The sequence below is a fragment of the Equus quagga genome, chromosome 20 (assembly GCF_021613505.1).
Source record: "Equus quagga isolate Etosha38 chromosome 20, UCLA_HA_Equagga_1.0, whole genome shotgun sequence".
NCBI classification, from domain to species: Eukaryota; Metazoa; Chordata; class Mammalia; order Perissodactyla; family Equidae; genus Equus; species Equus quagga.
The window spans coordinates 12,767,790-12,794,589 of record NC_060286.1 but is presented as its reverse complement, the minus strand read 5'-3'; the positions used below and the strand labels follow the sequence as shown (position 1 = coordinate 12,794,589).

Sequence of the window (26,800 nt, the reverse complement as noted above, 5' to 3'; positions counted from 1 at the left end):
AGAATCTCCTGGGGATGGACGTGGTCCCTGCTACTTTTGTATGAAATAGAAAAAGGCACCGACTCTGGGCAGATGCAGTGCTGCTAGGATGTAGCTTGGCAAGTGGACAGAGCCTTGAGGTGAAGAAAAATGCCCTCCCTTTGGGGAATGTCGCCAGGGGCTGCACTTCGGCCCCACTGGCCCTCTCCATGCGGTACACCACCTGCATTGTTGTGACGGTGGCCCTGGGTGGGACTGGCAAAAGCCCTGCAGGCCATTCTTATGGTGGGGTGTGTGGGGAGCCTCTGGGGCCTAGAGAGCAGATGTGATATATGGAGGCCAGCACATGGCACCGTGGCCGCCCCCTTCCTGCTGGGTTCCTCAGACATTCCTAGGCCAAGGTTCTGCCCCTTTCTTTTCACCCACACAAAATAAGCAAAAAAAAAAAAAAAGTCTAACCTCCAGGAATAAAATGTAGGGAAGGGAGTGGGGCAGGAAGGGGAGGAAGGAGGAAGAGAAGGAGGAGAGGGCCCTTATCTGTGTTAAATAGGTCTTGCTCACAGGCTGAGTCATTCTACGCATACTGCTCCACCCCACTCCCCTCCCCTCCCCATGAGACAGCTGCCAATGGGCATCTCTCCTTCCGGGCTGGGTTCTGGGGTTAGGCAGGGTTGATGGCACTGGTGGAGAAGCAGGGAGTCGGGGTTCTCCTCCACAACAGGCTGGCTGAGCACCCTGGAGAGAGTGACAACCCTCTGAAGGTGTTCCAGCTTTTCCACTGTGACAGGGAGCTGGGCTTCAGGGTGTTAATGAGAGGGCATTCCACTCCTCCGTGTTGGAGAGATGTTCCAAGCCACATAGTTCTGGCATTGCCCTGTAGCCTCCATCATGGTGTGAGGGGGCAGCTGGGATGGGCAGGGGAGTGTATCAGTCAGCTTTCACTAAGTTACACTGAGGAAACAAACATCGCCCCCCCGCACCCCCAAATCTCAGTGTTTACAACAGCAAAAGCTTACTTCTCACTCGCGTTGGCTGTAGCTCTCTTCCCGAGTCATCTTCATTTCTGGACCTCAGCTGTAGGAGCAGCCCCTATCTGAGCCTTGCTGGGCTTGTGGCACAGGGAAAGAGCAATGGTGGAACCAAGTGATGGTGCTTAAAGCTTCCGCTGGGATACACAGCTGACATTCCATTGGTCAAAGCAAGTCACATGACCTATCCTGCATCAAAGGGGCAGGAAGTATAATTCTATTACAGGGATAGGGCACTGAAAAATCGAGGACAATAATGTGATCTACTGCAGTGGGCCCCTGACTTAGGCCGAGGGGATTCCTTCTCAGGAAGAGAGAGCATCCTTTGGCCAAAGGAGACAGTGCGAGGTGGTGGAAAGAACAAGACTTAGAATCAGAAGATCTGGATTTTACCTCAACTGAGCCATATATATGTTGGCCAAGTTATTTAACTTCCCTGAATCTTCATTTCCATCTACAGAATGGGTATAATACATAATTCACAGGGAAATTTTGAGGATTAGATGAGATAGCGTATGTTAAGTCTTTGGCACATAGTAGGAATACAGTAAATATAAACTCCCTACTCTACCCCCGCTCAGCTTTAGTATTTTTATCCATAACTCTGGAGGTATTGATTACTTCTACTAACCTCTCAAGGTTGGGATCAAATGGAATTGAGAGAATTTGTTGTGACTCCTTACTGTGTGCCGGGCACTGCACTACACAGTGTACTTTCACGATCTCATTTATTTTGCCCAATAACCCCATTTTACAGATGAGAAAAATAAGGATCGAGATAAGAACAGAGATTGAGAGGGAGTGTCTGGAAGCTTTGACGGCAGCTGGGCATCGCCATGACGTTCAAGTGCACTATTGATGGCCTTGTTTCATTGACCAGAATGTAGACCAATTTGGTGATGTAGAAGTCATTGGTAAGCTGCATGTGGTTGAAGCTGTGTTCTAGTCATGCACAGTAGGACCACGCAATGGTCCACGACTCAAGGGAAATGAACAGTGCTGGTCTTCACAGATGGTGTGGAAGCACTGCCCTGGAGCACAGCACGGTGTGTTGGTGGGCCTGCCCTGTCCGCTGGGGCAGACCGGGGAGATAGCCATGTTAACCCACATGATACCTTGTTCACACTGATGTGTGAGGCCTGGGGGCCAGGTCTGTGTACTGTCCTTGGCACCTAGTTTGTGCTTTGTACACAGGACATACTCAGTACGAGTCTCCCGTTCAGTGAATGAAGGAATGAATGAATTGATGGATGAATGAATGAATACATTTCCAGCTATGACAAGGCAACTTGATGGATGGCCTTGGACAAAGCCACGAATTGGGCAAAATTTCTCTTCCAGCTTCTCCTGCTACCTGTACTTTTAGCTCCCCTCCCCTCCCCCTTTTTTCTCTGCCCAAGCTTTTAAGTGACCTTCAGGGTGATCTCCTAGTGCCCAGGACCCCACGTGCCCTCCTTTTCCTGGGAGTGGTGCCCTATTCTGGGCCTCTCACTGCCCCCTTCCCCAGCGACTTGCCAGTTCTGAATCTCTTCCAGGGGGACCTCCTCCAGTTGGCTGTGCCCTGGGGAGTAGGGGTTCACCCTAACAGAGACGCAACTGGGGATGACCTCTGCTGGTTCTGATAAAATCAGCAAAGGTTTCTAAAAATACTACCCTTAAAGCTGGTGCAGACACCTGAGACTGGCATCCTCATACATGCTGGTGAGGGCATCGCCCGGCACATTTCTAGAAAGCAGTTCCGTGATATGTATCAAGAATTTTAAAAATGTAAACCCTTTAACCTAAAAGCCTGCTCTAGATATTTATCTGAAACAATGAGGAATGTGGCAGAATCTTTATGCACAGAGATGTTTATCATAGCATCATTTACACAGTGAAACAGGAAATTCATTCTAAATGGAAACAAATACCTTATAATAAAGGCAGAATGAAATATTATGCAGCCATTAAAATTATGTTATTGAATTATTTTTAATGATCTGATAAGATGCTTATTAGCTATTATAAAAGGGCTCACAATTTTTAAGATTAAAAATATGTGTGCATGTAAAAGTAATTGCCATCTGTTTAGATGATGGGATTTGGGTGATTTTATCCTTTTTGATACTTTCTAAATTTTCTATAATGAGTACAAATTATTTTTATGGTCATAAAAAACATAGATAACATTGTTTTAAATCTGGTCTGGTTTTGCAGACAGAGCCCTTCCCTACTTGTACAGTCACTCCTTTACTTTGGTTCTGCTCTGGTGCTGGAGGAAGGGCCCCGGCGTTTGCTAGGAGCAAGCCTTAAAGTACGTACACCGTTACCCTGTATTCTGGTCCTGGCTTTGCCACTGCCTGCAGGAACTTAGACAAGTCATTTTATTTCTCTGGGCTTTGGAAGGTCCTCATTTATAACATAAGGTGTCTGGATTGGATGATTTAAGAGTTAGACTCTGATAAACTCACTGAGTCAAAGTTTTCATTGTGAATAAGGCTCCATGATTTACCCTTCTCCACTGTAAGTACCTTAAACAAGAGATTCTTATCTGTAGCTAAAGGAATGACTTTCTTTTTATTATTATTATTTTTTTTATTGAGTTAATGATAGGTTACGATCTTGTGAAATTTCAGTTGTACATTATTGTCTGTCAGTCGTGTTGTAGGTGCACCCCTTCACCCTTTGTGCCCACTCCCCACCCCCACTTTCCCCTGGTAGCCACTAATCTGTTCTCTTTGTCCACATGTTCAAATTCCTCATATGAGTGCAGTCATACAGAGATTGTCCTTCTCTATCTGGCTTATTTCACTTAATCTAATACCCTCAAGGTCCATCCATGTTGTTGCAAATGGGACAATTTTGTTCTTTTTTATGGCTGAGTAGTATTCCATTGTGTATATATACCACATCTTCTTTACCCAGTCATCTGTTGATGGGCACTTAGGTTGCTTCCAAGTCTTGGCTATTGTAAATAACACTGCAATGAACAGAGAGGTGCATGGGACTTTTGGAATTGCTGATTTCAGGTTCTTTGGATAGATACCCAGTAGTGGGATAGCTGGATCATATGGTAGTTCTATTTTTAATTTTTTGAGGAATCTCCATACTGTTTTCCATAGTGGCTGCACCAGTTTGCATTCCCACCAGCAGTGTATGAGGGTTCCTTTTTCTCCACAACCTCTCCAATATTTGTTACTATTTGTTTTTGTTATTGTTGTCACTCTAATGGGTGTAAGGTGACATCTTAGTGTAGTTTTGATTTGTATTTCCCTGATGCACAGCGATGATGAACATCCTTTCATGTGCCTATTGGCCATCTGTATATCTTCTTTGGAGAAATGTCTGTTCATGTCTCCTGCCCATTTTTTGATCGGGTTGTTTGATTTTTTGTTGTTGTTGTGTGAGTTCTTTATATATTATGGATATTAAGCCTTTGTCGGATGTATTACTTGCAAATATTTTTTCCCAGTTAGTGGGTTGCTTTTTGTTTCCATCCTGTTTTCCTTTGCCTTGAAGAAGCTCTTTAGTCTGATGAAGTCCCATTTGTTTATTCTTTCTATTGTTTCCCTTCTCTGAGAAAACATGGTGTCCAAAAAGATCCTTTAAGTACTGATGTCAAAGAGTGTGCTGCCTACATTTTCTTCTAGAAGCCTTATGGTTTCAGGTCTCAGCTTTAGATCTTTGATCCATTTTGAGTTTATTTTGGTGTGTGGTGAAAAAGAATGGTCAATTTTCATTCTTTTACATGTGGCTTTCCAGTTTTCCCAGCACCATTTGTTGAAAAGACTTTCTTTTCTCCATCGTATGCCCTCAGCTTTTGTCAAACATTAGCTGTCCATAGATGTGTCGTTTTATTTCTGGGCTTTCAATTCTGTTCCATTGATCTGTGCACCTGTTTTTGTACCAGTACATGCTGTTTTGATTACTGTAGCTTTGTAGTATGTTTCGAAGTCAGGGATTGTGATGCCTCCAGCTGTGTTCTTTTTTCTCGGGATTGCTTTAGCAATTCGGGGTCTTTTGTTGCCCCATATGAATTTTAGGATTCTTTGTTCTATTTCTGTAAAGAATGTCATTGGGATTCTGATTGGGATGATGTTGAATCGTAGATTGCTTTATGTAGAATGGACATTTTAACTATGTTTATTCTTCCAATCCATGTGCATGGAATGTCTTTCCATCTCATTATGTCGCCACCCATTTCTTTCAGAAAAGCCTTGTAATTTTCATTGTATAAGTCTTTCACTTCCTTAGTTAAATTCACCCCGAGGTATTTTATTCTTTTTGTTGCAATTGTGAATGGTATTGTGTTCTTGAGTTCCTTTTCTGTTAGTTCGTTATTAGAGTATAGAAATGCTACTGATTTATGTAAGTTGATTTTATACCCTGCAACTTTGCTGTAGTTGTTGATTACTCCTAAAAGTTTTCCAACGGATTCTTTGGGATTTTCTATATATAAGATCATGTCGTCTGCAAACAGTGAGAGTTTCACTTCTTCCCTCCCTATTTGGATTCCTTTTATTCCTTTTTCTTGCCTAATTGCTCTGGCCAAACCCCCCAGTACTATGTTAAATAAGAGTGGTGATAGAGGGCATCCTTGTCTCGTTCCTGTTTTCAGGGGGATGGCGCTCAGCTTTTGACCATTGAGTATGATGTTGGCTGTGGGTTTGTCATATATGGCCTTTATTATGTTGAGGTAGTCCCCTTCTATCATAAACGGCTGTTGGGTCTTGTCAAATGCTTTCTCCGCATCTATTAAGAAGGGAATGACTTTCTAATGGTGGAATTTCACATCAGGCTGTGAATCACCTACACCCAAACACCAGTTTTATAGCTGTCTACAGCTCACACATTCTAGACATTATCTGGCCCTTCTGAGAGAGTCAGGGACCCTTCCATATCAGCCTTGGCCCTGAGAGGGACAGGAGAGGAGTCAGCCTGGAAGAGCTAGAGAAATTCCTTGGTCCTGAGCTTTCTTCCCTTTTCTGCTCCCTTCCCCCAGTTTCAGCTATTTACCATGTCTGTATGCTTCCTCTGTCTCCATCCACTTCCCTGTGGTGGAGTTGGACTTATGTCAGCGTGGTTCCCTAGTGGGCTGGTGGCTCAGCCACCACAGCTGGAAGAGTGACTCATGCCCCAGGGCCAGTGCGTCAGGCTTGCGGTGGACTGGACCAGGGGCTTCCCCAGGGTAGGACGGAGGTTCTGAGTATGCCGGGAGAGAGGACCAATCTTTCCCTTTTCCAATTCCACAACCTCATTCAGGAACCCTGCTTTCTAAAGTCAATGCCACCTCTTTTAGGCTTCAGAAGGTTGTGTCTGAGTGAGACCAAAACAGCCCTGTGTCAACTGCCTGCTCCCCTGGCATCTGGATGGAAGAAGGAGATGACAGACCATAACTGAGCCAAAGAGGCTAAGAATGTCCCATTCTATCCTCTCCTGTCCTGGTTTCAGAGCACAGATGATTCACTCCTCCCCTTCCCAGCTCAGAAACTGAGAAGTGCAATCGCACTGCCCTGGAGGTAAAGCTGGGCTTGTGTGACCTTGGGCAGGTTATTTAGCTGCTTTGTTTCGGTTTCCCTGGCTGGAAAAAAATGGGATAATAAACTTACCTCATGGGGTTGCTGTGCATTAAATAAAACTCGGCACCCACTACAGGCCTGGCCTCAGGAGGTGCTGAGTCTGTGTTCACTCTGAGACAGAGCTGAAGCCCCATCGCCGTTGGCTTGGCTGGGAGATCCAAACGGCAGGGAGGGCAGAAGGCTGAAGTGGGCCACTTCCCGGGCAGGGGCTCCGTGGGTTTGGGAGTTGGTTCTGAAAGGCAGCCTGGGGCACCTTCTTCTAATCTTGAGCCTTCTCTTTCCTGTTAGGCATCTGGGTGGGGCTTTCCCCTTCCTGGGGAACAGTCCTGATGGGGCCCTTCACACTGCAATGCAAACAATGAATAACTGACTGTGTCCTGAGCATTACTGTGTTGCCTTTTGTTTCCGGCTCCATCAGGCCTGGTAGGACATTATTCATCCTGTTATCATTTAAAATTTTGATATTTTGTTCATCATGGATTTTTTTGGCATTAATTTTGATTTTAAACAAAGACTGCATTATAATGTTATTTATCTAGATTACTGAGTTCCTTGGCATCCCCTTAAATTGTGCCCCTGATGATGGAATCTTCAGCTCTAGCTCTTTGGGGAGGGAAGGTGTATACTTGAGACAGAGGGCTTCCTGCTTCCTTAAACTTACGACCTTCTTGCTAAAGGGAATTTTCTCTGCCCCTATCAGAGGCCAGGACAAAGTTCCTAGCCTGGTTCCACCTATCCACTCTCCCACCCTTATTTCAAGGGAATCCAGGGATCACTCCAAATCCTTGAAATCCTTTCAGCTCAGTTCAATTCCACAATTACTCAAGGGCAATATACCAAGCGCCGGGCAGGCACCTGGCTAAGCCTGCGGGTGGAGGCTGGAGGCCGAGACCGCAATAATGAGCGGCGCAGAGCGCGCTGGAGGCACTTGGCGGGGGACCCTGCGGCGTGGGAGAGAGCGGGGGGGGGGGGGGGGGGACTCTAAGAGTCGGACGATTCTGTACCCTGAGGACTAATCACGCACCCTAAGGCACCTTCGGGTGGGAAGCAGGTTAGAAACCCCGCCCCGGCCCGACCTCCCGCCGGCGCCGGCGGCCGCGGCTCTGGGCGCGGGCCAGGGGGCGGCGCCGGCGGGTGGAGGCGCTTCCTGGGTGCAGCGGGCGAGGAGCGCGCGGGACGGCGGCGCGGGGACGGCGCACCTGGCGGGCCCGCAGGCCGGGCGTGGGCGGCGACATGGAGGACGGCGTGCTCAAGGAGGGCTTCCTGGTGAAGAGGGTGAGCGGCCGGATCTTCTCCGGACCCTGGCCAGGCGGCCCGGCGGGGCGGGGCGCGCGGGCGCGGCCGAGCCGGGGGGCGGTGGTTGGAGGTCAGCCTCAGAAGGGAAAGAGGGGCCGGGGCACAGGCAAGGAGAATCCCGCTTGGCTAGGGCGTGTGGCTGCGGGTGGCGGCCCCGCGGTGGAGATCTTAATTAAAACAGCATTTTACAATATGAAAAGTATAGCATTTAAATATGATGTATTCAAACGACGTAAGTGTGCTCTGTAGTTCGCAGCGCCGGTCGGTGTAACGCATCATCTCCTCAATAACCCCTGAGCGGAGAGGGAGCCTGTGCTTCTTAAGCGCTTGCTGTGCCGGGGTCTCCTTTAACTCTCCTACAGCCCCGCGGGTCGGTGGGACCACGTCACCCCCTTTCTCCAAGGGGAAAACAAAGCTCAAAGAGATTCGATAGCTTGCTCAGGATCTGGGGACTAGTGGGTGATGCAGCAGGATCAAACCCGCTCAGGTTGACTCCAGACCTTTCCCTGCCCACCCGGGTGGGTACTGTTACCACGCTATTACGGATGAGGAAACTGAGGGTCAGAAAGATGAAGTAGCTTGCCCAGAGCCCCAGGGCTAGTCACGGCGGGGACTGGAACCTCCATCCTTACTCCTTCCTATCACCCCACGTGGCCTTTCCCACTGCAAGCAAGAGTCCGGAGGAAAACGGGACACAGGGGATCAAAGGAGAAAATGAACCCAAGAGTGGTTGCAGGAGGAAGTTCGATATTTTCAAGTTCTTTGAAATTTCAACAGTGATGTTCACAGTAAAGGTTTATGCTAACTTAGCAGAGGGTTCAGATGTGTAAAGCTGGGCATGAGCCTTTGGCTCTTCTGCTGAGCTTACAGCTTGGGAGGGGGATAGATGAAGAGGGATGAAGGGGCTCTCCCTCCCATTGCCTCCCCTGGCCGCCAGGTCAGCCCTGAAGTCTCAGATAGCTTTCAGGTCCGCAGGTAATGTAGACATGTTGTTACACATGATTTGATATAGGAGGGCCGATGTGTTGTTTGCTCAAAACTGTAAACAGGAGGCTGATGCCGGATCAAGGGTCAGACTGGAAACAAGCAGGTACGGAGTTCCACGCCCGCTTCATGCCACTGTGCTTAAAGTGATAGGCTGGTCCCTCACAGTTTGTGGCGGCGGCTGCACCTAAGAGAGACAAGCTGTGGGGGATTCCTGTGTTCTCCCTTCCTGCAGCTTGGGAGGTGAGAGCGGGAATGTGAGTTGGGAAGGGGGTTTTGGTGGGCCTTGTTGATTGTCAGGATAGCTGGGCACTGGTAGGGGCCTGTGGAGGACAGACCCCCTCAGATGGGCTCTGGTGGGCCTCCCCGTGTTCCCAGGGGTTACCTTACATGATTTCCCCCACCACATGGTGTCAGAGGAGGGCTAGAGGGAAGGAAGGACGTGAGTTCTCTTCTGGAGAACTGGGTGCCCAGGGTGCAGAGAAGTGAGGACAGTCAACGGGTCTGGCCCCAAAAGCCCACAGAAGGGGCTTGGCTGAAATACCTAAAGCTCATGCCAGCCAAACCCAAAGACAGGAGTTTGGAGCCTGACCCTGGGGAAAGCGGAAGCCACACCCTTTCCTGCAAGGAGAGGGATGTGGCCCATGCCCCTGCTAACAGTTCGCCCCTACTCATCAATCTTAACATTTTCTCTCCCCAGTATCCCCTTTCCTCCTGGGTGGCAACAGCAGCCTCTGTGTCCACTGGAGAAATCACAGGGCTGCGGCCATGGGATTCCATAGATTAGGAGAGTTTACAGCCCAGAGGTGGAGCAGGGCCTGAGCTGAAAGCCAGAGTACAGAACAGTCATTGCTGGTGTGAGTGAAGCCGAGGCAGGCAGGGGCATGATGGATTTGGCTCTTAATCCCGCCCAGACTCGAAGGAAGCAAAGCTCCAGGCAACATACAGGGCGCTCACTTGGCCTGGCTTTAAAGGGGGAAGGGCAGGGAGGGGCCAGGATCAGCATGAGGAGGACTGCTTTTCCTTTGTTTTTTTTAAAATTATTTTATTGAGGTCATATTGGTTTATAACATTATGTAATTTCAGGTGTACGTTATTATTTACCAGTTTCTGTATAGACTGCATCGTGCTCACCATCAATAGTCTGGTTTTTATCTGTCACCATACATATGTGCCCCTTTACCCCTTATGCCCACCCCCCACCCCCTTCTCCTCTGGTAACCACTGAATTATTTTCTTTGTCCATGTGTTTGTTTATCTTCCACATATGAGTGAAATCATATGGTGTTTGTCTTTTTCTGTCTGGCTTATTTCTCTTAACATAATACCCTCAAGGTCTATCCATGTTGCAACTGGCACAATTTTGTCCTTTTTTATGGCTGAGTAGTATTCCATTGTATATATACATCACATCTTCTTTATCTATTCATCCCTTGATGGGCACTTGGGTTGCTTCCACGTCTTGGCTATTGTGAATAATGCTGCAGTGAACATAAGGGTGCATAAGTCTCTTTGGATTGTTAATTTCAAGTTCTTTGGATAGATACCCAGTAATGGGATGGCTGGGTCATATGGTATTTCTATTTTTAATTTTTTGAGAAATCTCCATGCTGTTTTCCATAGTGGCTGTACCAGTTTTCATTCCCACCCGCAGTGTATGAGGGTTCCTTTTCTCCACAACCTCTCCAACATTTGCTATTTTTTGTCCTGATGATTATAGCCATTCTAACAGAGGTAAGGTGATAGTTCACTGTAGCTTTGATTTGCATTTCCCTAACAATCAGTCATGTTGAACATCTTTTCATTTGTCTATTGGCCATCTGTATATCTTCTTCGGAAAAATGCTTGTTCATATCCTCTGCCCATTTTTTGATTGGGTTGTTCGTTTTTTTGTTGTTGAGTTGTATGAGTTCTTTATAGATTTTGGAAATTAACCCCTTGTTGAATATATGGTTTGCAAATATTTTCTCCCAGTTGGTGTGTTGTCTTTTCGTTTTGATCCTGGTTTCCTTGGCCTTGCAGAAGCTATTTAGTCTTATGTCCCACTTGTTTATTTTTTCTTTTGTTTTGCCTAGACAAGGTATTCGAAAAAATCCTTCTAAGACCGATGTCAGAGAGTGTACTGCCTATGTCACCTTCTAGAAGTTTTATGGTTTCAGGTCTTGATCTATTTTGAGTGAATTTTTGTGTGTGGTGTGTTGTTGCTTTTCCTTCAAGGAGAGGCTGAGGTACTTCAGGTGTTGCTTGTACCGCTCATACCTCAAACAACACTCTTAGAAAATGACATTGCAACGTGGACACACTTTGGCCTAGAAATTTCATTTTAGGACTCTTTCCCAAGGAAATACCCTAAAAGCTTAATGAACAGAATGTCCAGTGAAAAAAACTGGACACTACCTATATGTGCCTCCAAATAAACAAATGATTATGTAAATTATGGTTATGCAGATGTTACAATGTTTGTAATATTATAACCCAAGGAGTGAAAATAGAAAAGCTATGAGTAAACAAAAAAATACACAGACTGGAAGGAGTCCTGGGGACCGGAAGCCTGAAATCAAGGTGTGGGCAGGGCCAGGCTCCCTCAGCCTGTAGGGGGAGTCTGTTCTTGCCTCTTCTAGCCTCTGGTACTTGTAGGCAGTCGGCGGAGTTCCTGGTTTTGTAGATGCAGCGCTCCAGTCTCTGCCTCCATTGTCACCTGACCGTCTTCTCCCTGTGTGTCTCTGAGGGTCCAGGTTTTCCTCTTTGTATAAGGACACCAGTCATAATGGATTAGGGTGGCCCTGACCCAGTATTACTTCGTCTTAACTGGTTACGTCTGCAAAGACTTATTTCCAGATAAGATCACATTCATGGATACCAGGGGTTAGGACTTCAACATACCTTTTATGGGGAGGGGGCACAATTCAACCCATAACAGATACCATCTCTGCTTCTTCAGGGTTTTAGGGTCTTGGGCAAGACCTTTCTGGGCCTCAGTGTTCTCATTTTAAAGTTAGGGAATAGACCCTTTTCAAAGGGTCCCTCCAGCTGTGGCTTCCTGTGCCTCTGAAGCCCAGCCCTGGGGTTGCCATCCCAGCTTATGACCCTCCCCCTCCCTAAAGGGGCTCTACGAACTCTAAGCTTCTCATGGTCCCGTGGGCTTCTGGCCCCAGCCAGCCGCTTACAGGCAGGGAGCCTGGAGAGGGAGGAAAGTGCCTGCTGGAGGAGGCCTGGGTTCCTTTTCAGCTTGTGTCGCTGTGTTTGTGGCCTCTGACCCCCTTTGCCTGGTGCCTTTGGGCCAGTCCCTGTGCTGTCTGAGCGTGGTGTGGCTTCTCTGTAGAGTGGGGATCCTGGTGCTTTCTCCCCATTTTGTGGGTTACTGCAGCAGCCTCCCGCTGCGCTCACCCCTCCATTCTGACCTGCTCCATTCAGCTGTTCTGTTCGGTGTGGTCAAGGCTGTCTTTTTAACATGAGAACCTAAGCATGTCATTCTTCTGCTTAAAAGTCTTCAAGGATTCCCCTCTGGCCACAATAAAAAGATCAAACTCTACAACACGAATTCTGAAGCCGATTGGGCCCACGTCGCTTCCCCCTGTCCTGGAACTTATCACACTGGGTGGGCTCGTTCTCTGTCTCCTCCACTGTCTTGGGTCAGAATCTGGTTCTTCTTTGTATCCCTGCTGCCAGCACAGGGCTTGGTGCGGTAGTATTTAGTCATTGATTGTTGAATGAATAGAAAAATGAGTGAATTATTTCCGTAATCATCTCATCAGGATTTTTGTTTGTTTAAATTTAAATTTATTTTCCATTATAAAAATAATACCTGCAGGCCAGCCCTGGTGGCCTAGTGGTTAAGGTCGGCATGCTCCACTTCAGCTGCCTGGGTGTGGATCCCAGGCGTGGACCTACGCCACTCGTCTGTTAGTGGCCATTCTGTGGCAGCAGCCCACATAAAAAATTTTAAAAAAAGAGGAAGATTGGCAATGGATGTTAACTCAGGGCAAATCTTCCTCAGGGAAAAAAAATACATCATATTATTAAAAAAAAACCTAGAAAAATAGTCAAGGGTGTAAAATGAAAAATAAGCTTCTATTTGTATCACCTTGTATCCAGTCTTAGTCCCTAGAGGTGATGACTATTAACATTTCTGGGGTATCCTTCCAGAAATTTTCTAAAATAACTACTAGAATTATTTTTAGGTATTGTGTGAAGTAATGTAAGTAAAAGTGCTTTGCCCATGTCAAAGACCATTGCTGCTCTGAGGCCTGGTGGCTCAGACTGCTGGGTCTGACCTGAGGACTCCAGCAGTAGCCTCTTCTGCCATCAGTTAGGACTGGAATTCCTCCACTGCAGCCACACTGGGCGCCATATTGCTACATAGTTAGAATAGTTTGCATTTTTTTACTATCATAAGCAACAATCCTCTAAGTGTCTCAATATGTAAAAACTTTTCCACATTCTAGATTATTTACTTAGCACAGATGCCCAGAAGTAGAATTATTGGGTCAAATAATTTGAACATTTTTATGAGGGTCATCAGCTGCTTCGAGTTTTCCACCTGCGTAGTGAATCCTTTCTCCTCACACCTCTCCCCTCTGCTATCAGTCAGGATTCTTAGTTGTTCGTGACACATTCCACTTACGTGAGTTTGCACAAAAGGGATTTCATGGAGGATAATAAATATTAAGTAACTCAGGAATATTTGGCAGGGCCGAGGAACCTGGCTGGGATGCTATACGGCCAGGGATGATGCAGCCGGACAAAAATACCCAACAGCACCACCAGATGTTTCCAGTGCAAACATCACTGTTGACACTGTTTGCCCCTTGTCCCTGATAACCCTGGGGATTGAGTGTCAGAAGAACCTGTTCTTCCATCACTGTCCTTGCCAAAAATTCCTGTTTCCCCCTGTTTGGTTGCTGCCACACGTGCATCAATGCCCCGTGCATGGGACTGGCAGCAACTTGGTCACCTACTTGTTCCCTTCAGGCCAGGGATTCTGAAGAACTCAGCGTTTGGTCCAGGGAAGTGCCATTTCTCCATATGGGTTTGTTCTGTTCAACATCGGTTGGGTACACTTTCTCCCTAACGTCTCCAGCCCTCCCTCTCCTTTCCCTGTTGTTTTGGCCTGCTAGGGCTGCCGTAACAAAATACCACAGACAGGATGGCTTAAACAACCTCCGTTATCTTCTCTCAGCTCTGGAGGCTGGGAGTCCAAGATGGAGACGTCGGCAAGTTTGGTTTCTTCTTCTGAAGCCTCTCTCCTTGGCTTGCACTGGCTGCTTTCTTCGTGTGTTCGCATGGTCTTTCCTCTGTGCACAGGCCTCCCTGATGTCTCTCTCTGTGTCCAAATTCCCTCTTCTTGTAAGGACCCCAGTCACAGTGGATTAGGGCCCACCTACTGACCTCATTTTAGCCTGGTCACCTCGTTCAAGGCCCTGTCTCCAAATACAGTCACATTCTGAGGTAGTAGGGGGTTAGGGCTCAGAGAAAATTCATATGGGTTAGAAATTCAATAGGATTAGAAAAAATTCATGTGAATTTTTTTGGGAGGAGGACATAATTCAGCCCATAACTCCTGTGTGTGAAAGTTTAAGATTATGTTGTCCTCTCTCCTTCTCCACCTCACACCAGCGCCCAAACTGTCAGCTTAGATTGCACTCTCCCTGGACCAGCCACCTCGTGTGACAGCGATTTACTGTTCCTGCTGCTCCAGGAGCCCTCAGTAGGGGGGCATCAGGAAAGGGGACCTGAGTCTGGGCCACGTGGAGAGCAGTAGAGAAGCCCAGTTGCTGAGGAGGCAGAGCTAAATCTTTCACGTTTCTTTAAACATGTCTGCCCATGTCAAGGAAAGCTGTCAGCCGTCAGGGTACATGTGGATTCTAAGAACGGCACAGAATGAAGAGAGCAAAAATGTAAAATTCAACCTGTCTACGTGTGTCCTCTCATGTGAACAGCTTGATCACCCTGAGGTGTAACGGCACGGAGACATATTAATAAACTCTTGTCGGGTTAACTTTGTTGCCAGTTTTCTTTGTTGCCCCAGTAAATGCCATTTGGGCACAGGCGACTCTTTCTACAGCTTCTGGTTCCCGGACAGCACTCAGTACATGCTGGGCGTGGACTAGAATCACAGCCCCACTGATGTGAGAACTGAAGTGTCTTTGAAATGAGTAAGTGCGAGGTGAGGAATGAGGGAATCCAGGAAATGGTCTCTGATTCAGATAAAGCGCGTCCCTCTTGGTTAGAGTCTAACCCTAATTGGGCTCTGCTCTGGAAATATTCCAAGAAAGTTGCTTTCATGAATGTGTACTCAACCCATTCCTTTCTGATTCCTCAGCAGACGTTCCCCGATCTGTTGGTACGTTCTAGAAGCAGACTCTCTGCCTTTATCTGACTATCCTGTCCATTGGCTGTATGACCCACCAGAGAGCCCCCCAAACCGCCCTGTCTGTTAAGCCTGCCACACCTAGCCTGGGCTTTGGTGTCCTTACCCTGGTAGACGGTTTGAAGCTTCAACTTTACAAATAGCCCACATCCTTCAACTAGAATTATTCTTTCTAGCAATATATCCCAAGGAAAAAAAAATCAGAGATGCAAATTAAAGTTTATGTGCACAGATATTCATTGCAGAATTGTTTATCATAGTGAAAAAGATCAAACCTCAGTTACAAACACGGGAGAGTGACAGGCAAATGATGCATCCACTTAGGGGTCTTAAAAAATATGTTTTGGGGCCAGCCGGGTGGTGCAGTGGTTAGATTTGTACTCTCCGCTTTGGGGGCCTGGGGTTTACCAGTTTGGATCCTAGGCGTGGACCTAGCCCAGGTCCACTGCTGGCTAGCACCGCTCATCAAGCCATGCTCTGGCGGCATCCCACATACAAAGTAGAGGAAGATTGGCATGGATGTTAGCTCAGGGTCAGTCTTCCTCACACACACACAAAATTTACTCGTAAACGGTTCTGTAAAAAAAGTTCTTTATTCTTCAACTTTTCTCTGAAATTATTTCAAAATTTAAAAACAAGTGTTAGGCTAAAAGAAAAAGAAAAAACTCTCCGCCTTGTTGGAGAGTCGATTCCACAGCACAGTCTGGCTCCCTGTGCCAGGGGACACCTTTCCCTGAACATAATGTTGTCCTCTCGGCCAGCTCATAGCAAGGCTCTCCTGTCTGTCCTCAGGGTCACATTGTCCACAACTGGAAGGTGCGATGGTTCATCCTCCGGCAGAACACGCTGCTGTACTACAAGCTGGAGGGGGGTCGGAAAGTGACCCCTCCCAAGGGCCGGATCGTTCTGGATGGCTGTACCATCACCTGCCCCTGCCTGGAGTATGAAAACCGTCCGGTAGGTGAAGGCCCTGCCTCTCAGACCCTCCTACCTCCGGCGTCTGGTGAAGATGGTGTGGGTAATGGGCAGAGCTGAGTTATCAGTGAGAAACCTACATTCAAATCCTGGCTGCACCACGTACCAGGCACGGGACCTCGGGCAAGGAATTGAGGCTCTCTGCACCTGAGTTCCTTGTCTGTAAAATGAGACAAAATAATGACCTCTGATTATCTCTCGTGGTTGTGATGAGGATCATGAAGGTAATGGTCTGTCAAAACCTTTTGTAGGCGAGGAGGTACTTCACAAATGTGAATAATTGCTGCTATTTTGGGGTTCAGTATGATGGTTTTCATCCCTTAAGGGGTGCACGTTCCAAACAGGCTCAACCAAACCATCAAAAAAGTATCTGAATCAATCATTTATTGAGGGCCCATTATGTGCCAAGAAATTTCCTAGACTTGGAGGAGTCAAGGAAGAAAATGGTAAGATCACTGCTTCTTTTTTTTTTTTTTTTTGAGGAAAATTGGCCTTGAGCTACCATCTGTGTCAATCTTCCTTTATTTTGTATGTGGACGCCACCACAGCATGGCTTGATGAGCAGTGCCTCGGTTTGCACCCAGGATTTGAACCTGCAAAGCCTGGGCTGCCAAAGTGGAGCGCACGAACTTAACCACTTGGCCACCAGGCCAGCCCCAGGATCGCTTCTTTTTAAGTTAATAATTTTATCATGAAAGCAAGTGGTTAATTGAAAAACATTCAGAGTCCCAAATGATGGTAGAAACGTCATTGGCTGTAGAGAACATTGCACGCCTGAGGAGGAGGACGTCTGTATAGACTGTCTGAGTCAGGTACAGGCGTTGAGAGGAATAGTGATTTGGGCAAAGATCTGAAAGAGGAGAGAGGCAGATGTTCTGGGCAGGGGGAAGGGCTTGGGTAAAAGTCAGGCTGGAGATAGGGATAGATGTGGAGATGAGGACGGCCAGTGCGGCCAAAGGGGAGCGTTCGCTGAGAGAGCAGTGGGAGAGTGCCCAGGTCCAGATGGAGGGAATGGGGAGCCATTGAAGGTTTTGAGTGAATGGACTGATAGAAACTCTCTTAGGAAGACTAAAATGAGGAACTAAGCTCAGTTCCTGATACGATTACTAGGTCCATTATGAGGGGATCTTACCATTTTCTTCTTTCTTATCATGTTTTTCTTTTTTGATTCTTCCAGACCAGTTGACGAAACTTCTAAGAAAATGTTCATGATGGTCAATTCTGGGTGGTGGGTTTACTGGTGTTTGTTATGCTAACCTCTGTACCCTTCTGTACTTTAAAATTTTTCTTAAATAAAAAACCAAAATGAGCTATTAAAATAATCAGGCATGAAATAAGGCAAAAAGAAGGGATAAATAGGAGAAAACATTATTGAAGGAAACATCAATAGGACGTGGTTGACTGGATGTTGAGGGCAAGGGAGAGGGAAGCATCGAATGTCATTCCAGGCCAGGAGGCTGAGAAAATGAAACACCTGAATTTCATTCAGACATTTGAAATGAAATTTGAAACAAAAATGAAATGAAATTCTAGAATTTGCACTGCAAACCTGGAGCTGCCGCTGGTTAAAAGAGAGGAGTCAGGTGGGGGTGGCTCTCTGTCGGAGTGGGGTGGGGCCGCTGAACCCGGGAGAAGGCTGGGTCTGCGTCTTCTTCCTTCTGGCATCGTAAGACCCAACACAACGTCTAGGCCCATCGTAGATGCTTAGTGAAAGTTTGTTGAATAAATGCTGAACAAAGAGGAAATATTTGCAGATGAGTGAGAGCATTTTAAGAGGAAAACCTAGTCTTTAAGTGAATTTAAGACTCTAGGTCTCAATGAATTAAATCCTGGGATTTGTAAGTTAACTTGTTCACCAGATGCCCCTTAGTTATCTTTAAGGCTCAGTGGAGCGCAGAAGGGCTGGTTGAATGGTCTGGTGATAGGAAAACTTTGTTCAAAGTTTCAAAAAAAGGAAAAAAGTTAAATTTGCTGACTGGAGTTGTGAACTTCGTGTTAATTCTACATAAAATTCTCAAACACGTTGTTGTCTGCCTGGTTCACGAGTGCTTGAGCTGGAAGAGGCCGAGAGGAGCCAGCACTTCACTAAGAACAAGTTATAAAGTATATTATATATGTGTCTGTACATATATACTTTTTATTCGGGAGGCTATAAAAGAGTGTGTCTGGATTTCACGTGGAATTTTATAGCCTCTCCTGAAGTTCTTCCGTTCAAATGGTGCACTGCAGACGGCCGGTGCAGCCACGGGGAACTGGTCGCACTCGCTCTCCCACGGCACTGCTGAGTGAGTCAGTGTTAACCTGGAGGGACAGCTTCACGGTGTTCTTTGGGACTGTGAGCCAGCCTTGTCTTAGCCACCATTTTCGCTGTTAGTTTAGGTGAGGGATGTTGATTAAGTTTGCAAGCAAAGCATGTTGGGAGCTAATACATCAGAAAACAGAATCAGAATGAAATAGAAGGCTTCTGTTTTCCAACAGAAGTGCTAGACCCAGTCTACTCAGATGACATTCAATAGGGTCAGCATGAAAAATCCCACAATGGTCCAGAAAAACCCTAAATGCACATTTAAAGGATGGAGGAGATGGGACTGGCCTGGTGGCGTAGTGGTTAAGTTTGCATACTCTGCTTCAGTTCTCGGGTTTGGATCCTGGGCGTGGACCTACATGCCACTCATCAAGCCATGCTGTGGCAGTGTCCTGCATATAAAATAGAGGAAGACTGGCACAGATGTTAGCTCAGCAACAATCTTCCTCAAGCAAAAAGAGGAAGATTGGCAACAGATATTAGCTTAGGGCCAATCTTCCTCACCAAAAAAAAAAAGTTGATGGAGGAGATGTGGCCTACAAGAAAGACTCCTAGTTGACTGGGTAGAGTATGAGTCCACAGTGCCCTGTCACTGCCCACAGCTAATATGACCTCAGGGCTGTGTTGGCCCATGCTGCCCTGCACCCCTCAAACCTTTCCTGGAGCAGTGTGTTCCATTCCATTCTCATATTTTATGAGAATGTTGACCAACTGCAGAACATTTAGCAGAGCGTGAACTGGTTGAGGAATGTGTGAAAGACTCGGGGATGCTTAGACCTGAGAAAAGAGGGTCAAAGGGGGAATGCACGACAGTTCCTTCTCACACCTCAGATGGAGAAACTGAAGCTCAGTGGGCTTCCTTAATGTCCCCAAGCGTCCGTAGCTAAGTGGCAGAGTTGGGATTTGCATCCAGATCGGTCTGACTTGAAAGCCTGTGCATTTCCCACTTCAGTGCAGGGGCTGTCATGGGAGGTGAGATTAACCTATGTGCTTCTAGAAGGCGGAATCAGAAGCAGGGAGGCAGAGTACCCAGGAAGCAGTCCCTATGCTATGCACTCTGTCCAAAAGAGGAAGGCTGCCTTCTGAGGCTGTGAGCTCGCTGTCACTAGAGGGGTACAAGCGAATCTTTAAAGACCTCCTGCTGGGGTGCAGGGGAGGGGTCTGGCATTTGCCAGTCACTGGATCGTACAGTTTCCTAGATTCACTCGGCCTCATCGTTTTTGCTGCCCGGCCTGCTCGGCCTCTAAGTGCTGGTCTGACTGGCCGTCTCTTCCCACAGCTCCTCATTAAGCTGAAGACTCGAACATCCACGGAGTACTTCCTGGAGGCCTGTTCTCGAGAGGAGAGGGACGCCTGGGCCTTTGAGATAACAGGGGCTATTCACGCTGGGCAGCCAGGGAAGGTCCAGCAACTGCACATATTGAAAAACTCCTTCAAGCTGCCCCCTCACATCAGCCTGCAGTGAGTGCCTGGCCCCCGCCCCCCACCCTGCTCGGCTTTGCTGCCGCCTCTTCTGTCTGTGCGCAGTGAGAGGGGGCTCTGTTGTTGCTACACAGGCCTGGTTTGTACCACCGTTGTGCTTCAGGGCCTTTCCCTGTCCTCTGTCATCTTTATATCATTTTCTCTGCCTGGGAATGGCCCTACCCACCCACCCTGCTCCTCTGTAAGCTCTTGGGGCCTCAGCTACTCCTGCCCCCCTTAATGTCTTGATACCCTCCCTCCAGTTTCAGCCAGGATGTTCAGGGCTCTGTTGCAGCTTCCCGCGAATCTCCAAATCCTTGGTCTTGCTTGCAGCCTGATGGCCAGAATGATGTGTTCTGGTAGCAGTTGTGTTCTTGTTCTGTGGGTTTCCTCATTCATTCATTCATTCAAGAAACAGTTATGAGCCAGACTTCCTCAGCGAAAAGAGGAGGATTGGCAGCAGATGTTAGCTCAGGGCTAATCTTCCTCAAAAAAAAAAAAATAAATAAATAAGTAAATAAAAATTAAAAAAAAAAAGAAACAGTTATGAGTGCTTACTGCATGCCTTACACTGCACTAGATGCTCAGGAGATGCAAATGGGAATAAAAACAGTCTCATCTCAGGCTGTCCAGCCCAAGTGCATAAATAGGAAATGAGAAAAGATCTTCCATTGGTGGCAGGAATCGTCCCACAAAACAGGAGGAAAGAGGTCAGTGGTGGAGGCGGTACTGTGAAGCAGGGATGTGTGATCGGAGTTCCGGTGGAAAATTACAACAGCCCACGCAGGAAACACCCCTGACCTCCCAGGCAGCAGAACTGGGATACCTGTCAAAGATGCTGTATGAGTCCCTCCCTGGGCTCACAAAAACCTGCACACCAGGCCCTAAGATCTTGATTGTGTGTCTATGTGTGTATGGAGCTGCTAAACCATGGCGAGGACTGAGGAGCAGCGGCCGATGAGAATGGATTCAAGTGATGGGTGACTTTGAGAAGTGGCTGGAGGAGTTGGGACTCAATGCTGTAGCTCACAGAGAATCGTTACTGTACATTCTTTTGTTTGTAAATTAAAAGTCACAGCTCTTTAGTTTTTCTACAAAAGTAATACCTGTCTAGTATAGAAATATTAGAACATTTATGAGCAACAAGAAAAGACACATCCTAAAACCCTACCTCTCAAATACTGGTGCATAATGGAATACCCCTGTTTCTTTGTGACCTGTAGCCTACGGTTTGCCACTTGCTTTGTACCCTTAGCAGCGATTCTTGGACCCTCCTTCATATCTGTCAGTATGATGAGGGTCCCCCTCCGTTGCCTTCCTCCCGTGTAGTTGCATTGTGGACAAGATGCACAACAGTAGCAGCGGAATCCGGTCAAGCCCAAACATGGAGCAGGGAAGCACCTACAAAAAGACCTTCATAGGTGAGCCTCCTCTGGGGCCGGGCCGTGGAAGCCTGGGGCATGGTGATCCAGGACTCAGCTGTGCTAGACCAGCCTGTGTTGAGGCCAGAGCTGCCTGCCGGCCAGCGGCTGACCTGAGATGGCCAAACTCTGTGCAGCAGGTGTACCCTTCGGTCTACTCTTGGGTAGAGCCTCAAGGCTGCCCAGGAGGTCAAAGCGAATGAGGTCACAGCTGAGCACCCCCAAGGAGGCTGACCTGTAGTTTATTGTCTGACTGGTGCTGCCCTTGCCCGGATGCAGGCTCCTCCATGGTGGACTGGCTCATCTCCAACAGTTTTGCAGCTAACCGTCTGGAGGCTGTGACCCTGGCCTCTGTGCTCATGGAAGAGAACTTCCTAAGGCCAGTAGGCACCCGAAGCATGGGAGCCATCCGCTCAGGGGATCTGGCCGAGCAGTTCCTGGATGACTCCACAGCCCTGTATACTTTTGTAAGTTGGGGAGTGGGTTCCTCTTGTACCAGGGCAGAGGGAAGAAAGAGGCAACAGATTGGGAGCCAGGTGGCCACAGTTGTGGGTGAGAGGCCTAGGGTTTGGGGGAGTGGGGTTTCTCTATTGAGGAATTCTCTGTGCCATATGGTAGCCCCCACAGCCTGGAACTGGGACTTTTCTGTAACAGAGTCCTTCCCCCTAGGCTGAGAGCTACAAGAAGAAGATAAGCCCCAAGGAAGAAATCAGTCTCAGCACCATGGAGCTAAGTGGCACAGTGGTCAAACAAGGCTATCTGGCCAAGCAGGTATGGCTGCCTTGGAGCGGGGAGGAGATGGACGGTTCCCGGACTGCGGGGAGGCAGGAACGCCCCTAAAGTGGGGGGAGAGCTGGGACTGCTAGAGGGCACTGCTTATTAGCAGAATCTGCTGAAGCAGGAGCCCAGCAACAGCTGCAGGGAGCAAGTCAGGGGGCGTGCACATGCCCACTGTGCACGCACAAGTCCCAGACATGTGTTCAGGGAAAAGGTACACACAAGTAATTAATCACAACATTAAAAACAACATCACTGCCTAGTTCACATATTTGTCTGGAGGGGTATTGCCAGCTGGGTGGGTGTTCTGCCTTTGCTGGCCTTCTGCTCCCTGAGGCTTCCTGAGGTCTCTGACTTCTTTTGTGTGACTCTGTACACCCTCTTGATACACTTTCCGAACAAAAAATAGGTATTTTCTCCACCTACTTCAGTAGGTTGAAGATGAAATTCTGCAGTGTAGTTTCAGTACTTAAAAACTGTGGCCATGGGACCGGCCCAGTGGTTAAGCGTGCACGTTCTGCTTCGGTGGCCTGGGGTTCACTGGTTCGGATGGCACCCCTCATCAAGCCATGCTGTGGTAGGCGTCCCACATATAAAGCAGAGGAAGATGGGCACGGGTGTTAGCTCAGGGCCAGTCTTCCTCAGCAAAAAGAGGAGGATTGGCTGCAGATGTTAGCTCAGGCCTGATCTTCCTCAAAAAAATAAAATAAAAAAAATAACTGTGGCCACTGCTCCTACCCGCGTTTGGGAGAGCAGCCAGGTCACAGTCGCACCTGCGGCATTTCCACCTGTGCCTAACAGAAAGGCTGTTCTGCAAACAAGATCACCGAGTCCCAGCACATGGACAGTAAGCGGACCTTCTGCACACCCCTCGTGTTTGTGTGCATCTCACACATTGTGTGAATGTGTCTGTGCAACAGACACTGCTTGGCGCCATTCCCATTGTCACTGGGAGCACGTGCTGTCCTTGTCATCTGCTTGCATATCAGGATCTCCATCTGCTCTTAGATTATTCACCATCCACGCAACTGCCTGCCTATCCCAAGGGCCTGGCTTCTGCTGGGCCCCCTGGGAGTCTAGTGAGGGGAGGTGGTGAGGCCGCCGGAAGGGCTCGAGGGCGTGTGGGGGGGGACTCGGCTTCCAGACTAGAGAGCTGAGGGAGCTTTGTGATCTAGGGGGTGGAGCCAAAGAGAGTCACACACACATTGATATCTTACACATTTAGGTTTTAACATGTAATTGATCATTTCTTACTCTTTTTCTGATGCAGAACTTTTTAAAGTGGTTTTTACTGTATATGTGTGCACATATATACATGCAGCTGTAGGTTTGGTTTGGGATTAAGTTGACATTTAAAAGTTGGTGCCCTTGGGTTCAAGTTTGCCTGTGAGCCCTCAGTCTAGTTGACACCTGCTGCCTCCCTGTCCTCCTTGTGCCCTGAGTGGTGTCTGGGTAATGCTCCCCCTTTCCTTCAGCACTGACCCTCTGAGGCTCTGTCAACTCAACTAAATGTGACGCTGTTTTTGCTAAAGTGTCACTGAGCACTGGGAAGTCCATGCAATCCTTGGTCTCCGGCAAACTCTTTTTAGCAGTAGTCCCATTGGAGCAGCCTGGCTTGGAGGTTTGGCACTAGATTCGCGGAAGTGGGAGGAATTACTCAGAGCCTCACTAGTGAACCTTGAACCCTTCCTTTGCCTCAGGGGCACAAGAGGAAAAACTGGAAGGTGCGGCGCTTTGTTCTGAGAAAGGAGCCGGCTTTCCTGCATTACTACGACCCTTCCAAGGTGAGTGAGGGCTCACTCGGGACCCCGTGTGATGCTTGCAGACATTGCTCTCCGAGCATAGCAGGCAGCTGGCTCCTCTTCCTTCCTTCCTCTAAGCATCCCTACCATGACTTCCGCTGCACTGGGCCTTCCTTTCCACAGTCCAAGCTACTCCTAACAGTCTGATCACTCTTCTCTTCTCAGTAGTTTCTTTGATGCCTCGCCCGCCACTTCCCATGGGAGGGGATCTTCATTATTTTGAGAGGAAAGGCATCTTTTAGGTTCTCCAAAGCTTACTGGGTGGCTAGGGAGGATGAGGTGGGCTGATAAAGGGACTCCTAACTGGTGATTCCCAGCCATTTCATCTTTTTCTGTCCAAAGAGCCCATGAATTCTGCCCCCTCAACCTCGTCACCACTGATGTTTTCAAAGTTTCTTTTACCATATAATATTTAAGCCATAATTTCTCACTTTTTTCCCCTAATTGATCAAAGAATTGCTGTTCTGAGTTTCAGATAAGTATTACTGCATGCTGAGTTGATCTAATTCCAGTCAAAAGAAAAGAAAAATGGCCTTTTAGTTAGCCTTTTCAGCCTTGTCTTGGCAGATATATGATTTTCATTCATTGTTTTGAAATAGTGGAGAGTGGGCAGTTCCTCCCTCACTGAGCTTCAGTCGAGAACTCCCTCCAGGGGCTGCCCCATGGCCAGGCGGTGCCCCAAGGCCAGGCGGTGCCCCATGGCCAGGCGGTTACCTTTGCGCGCTGCACTTTGGTAGCCGGGGTTTGCTAGATCGGATCCTGGGTGCGGACCTAGCACTACTCATCAAGCCATGCTGAGGTGGTATCCCACATAGCAGAGCTAGAAGGGCCTACAACTAGAATATATGTACTGGGGGACTTTGGGGAGAAGAAGAGAGGAAAAAGATTGGCAACAGATGTTAGCTCAGGGCCAAGCTTTAAAAAAAAACTCCCTTCCTAAACCAGGAGCCGGTGAAGGAGTGTGAGGAGCACCCTGGGATCAAGACAGAGCACAGGGAGGGCCAAAGCCAGGGAGGGGTGTGGCGCTGCTGCTGCTGGCTGTGAAATGAAGAAGCCCAACCCACCTTACTGGTACATATAACTTGGCCATGTGATGTCCAAGTTCAACCTCATCTTCTATTACAAAAGACTCTCTCGCTGACTTCTTTAGCTGGCCTGAGGCTGGTTATAGGCGAGAGTGCAACTCCTCCCTTTGTGCATCTGTGCAGTTCCTAATCAGGTCCCCTCTCCTCTGCAGGAAGAGAACCGGCCAGTGGGTGGGTTTTCTCTCCGTGGTTCACTGGTGTCTGCTCTGGAGGATAATGGCGTTCCCACTGGTAAGGTGCAACTTTGGCCCTGGCCCGAAGATCTCAGAGGCCTCCCTCCCACCCTCTCAGTAATGGTCTGCCGATGAAGGACTGAGCTGTGGGAGCTGAGTAGGTCTTTCTCAGTGAGACCATGAATGGTGTGAGTTTTGAAGCCAGTTTCAGAATTAGAGAAAAGGGCATGTGGGGTGTTCTTAGTGTTTTAACAATACAACTAAATAATCCTTGTCTTTAACATTTTCCCCTCAGTTTCTGTGCTCACTGGCCCATAAGCTTCCATTTGAGAATAATAGCTTACACAGTGCTTAAGGGTTAACAACACATTTGATATCCATTATCACACTAATTTCACATCAGCTAGCTAATATAGGAAGATAGTATTATTCCCATTTTTATGGATGCGGAAATTGAGGTTCAGAGAAGTTAAACAATTTAGTCAAATCCCAAATCTGTGCCTGCTTGTTAACATAAACATACTGGATTCTTTCATGTGAAATTGTAATCTATGGTTAGCATAGGGGGCTGGCCAAGAGGGCTTCCAAGTGTGTCCACATGTACCACTGGCATGCCTTAAGGCACAGGCAAGGGGGAGGGAATGGAAGAGAGGAAGAGGAAAGCATGCATCTGGTGGGATTCCCTAACCATATACATTTGTATTTAAGAAATGCTTCATTATGTGTGTCTTTTCTGTGTCTTGGTCGACTTTCAGCTGCTTGCAGCTGAAAGCAGACATGGATACTCACTATTTTTTTCTGCCTAGGAGTCAAAGGGAATGTCCAGGGAAATCTCTTCAAAGTGATTACTAAGGATGACATACACTATTACATCCAGGCCAGCAGCAAGGCTGAGCGAGCTGAGTGGATTGAAGCTATCAAAAAGCTAACATGATAAGGACCTGAGGAAACGGGACCAGGATTCCTCCCTCCTACGGGATACAGGCAGGATGTCCTGGAGAATGGGAATGTGTTAAGACCTTTAACTTCTTTGTGTGTTTTGTACTGCTATGGAGTGAGATGGGCGAAGAGGTCCTTAGATGGCAGTGGTGCTATTTCCTTCCCCACCTTCATGTTAACAACCTGGAAATGCTAGAACAGGCATTAGGCATCAGCATCTTGACTTTGGCCCATCAGCACAGCCAGCCATTCCTAGGGCACCAAAGTTTCCCTTGTTGTAACACTAACTGGACATGTTGTAAACTAAATAAAACGCTAGTCTCACGGCAGCTCTGAAATGCTGTTAACAATTCTTACCTCCTCCTTTGGAATTAATAAAAATTGACATTTGTTTCTATTAGAATTCCTGTGCAAAGTTGTATAGTTTTCAAAGGTTTCCCATGCTTGAGGCTATATGAATTATTATGCAAGCTGAGTATGAAAACATCTCATGTGATCTGTGTCACTAAGACATGCTTCATCTTAAAGTGAGGATGGTGGCAAAACTTTGGCTCAACATTCAGAGAATACTGTTTTGCTTTGAAAAGTAAGTCTGCATAAGTATTATATTGCAGAAAAGAAATCATGGACTCAGTTGGAAAGATCAG

The 26,800-nt window shown here is 47.5% G+C and overlaps 1 protein-coding gene across 1 annotated transcript; it reads left to right on the top strand.

The window, feature by feature from the left end:
- Positions 1-7,710: 7,710 nt before the first annotated feature.
- Positions 7,711-26,556, top strand: PLEK2 (pleckstrin 2). The gene is made up of 9 exons (XM_046646943.1): positions 7,711-7,840; positions 16,008-16,172; positions 19,775-19,956; positions 21,286-21,377; positions 21,657-21,844; positions 22,047-22,148; positions 23,855-23,938; positions 25,194-25,272; positions 26,021-26,556. The coding sequence occupies exons 1-9, from the start codon at positions 7,799-7,801 to the stop codon at positions 26,146-26,148; spliced, it is 1,062 nt and encodes a 353-aa protein (XP_046502899.1). The 5' UTR covers positions 7,711-7,798; the 3' UTR covers positions 26,149-26,556.
- Positions 26,557-26,800: the final 244 nt, after the last annotated feature.

Coding starts and splice junctions, on each gene's coding strand:
- PLEK2 (XM_046646943.1), top strand. CDS start 7,799: ATGGAGGACGGCGTGCTCAAGGAGGGCTTCCTGGTGAAGAGG. Junction 19,957..21,285: donor CCCCCTCACATCAGCCTGCA/GTGAGTGCCTGG, acceptor CCTCCCGTGTAG/TTGCATTGTGGACAAGATGC. Junction 23,939..25,193: donor ATTACTACGACCCTTCCAAG/GTGAGTGAGGGC, acceptor TCTCCTCTGCAG/GAAGAGAACCGGCCAGTGGG.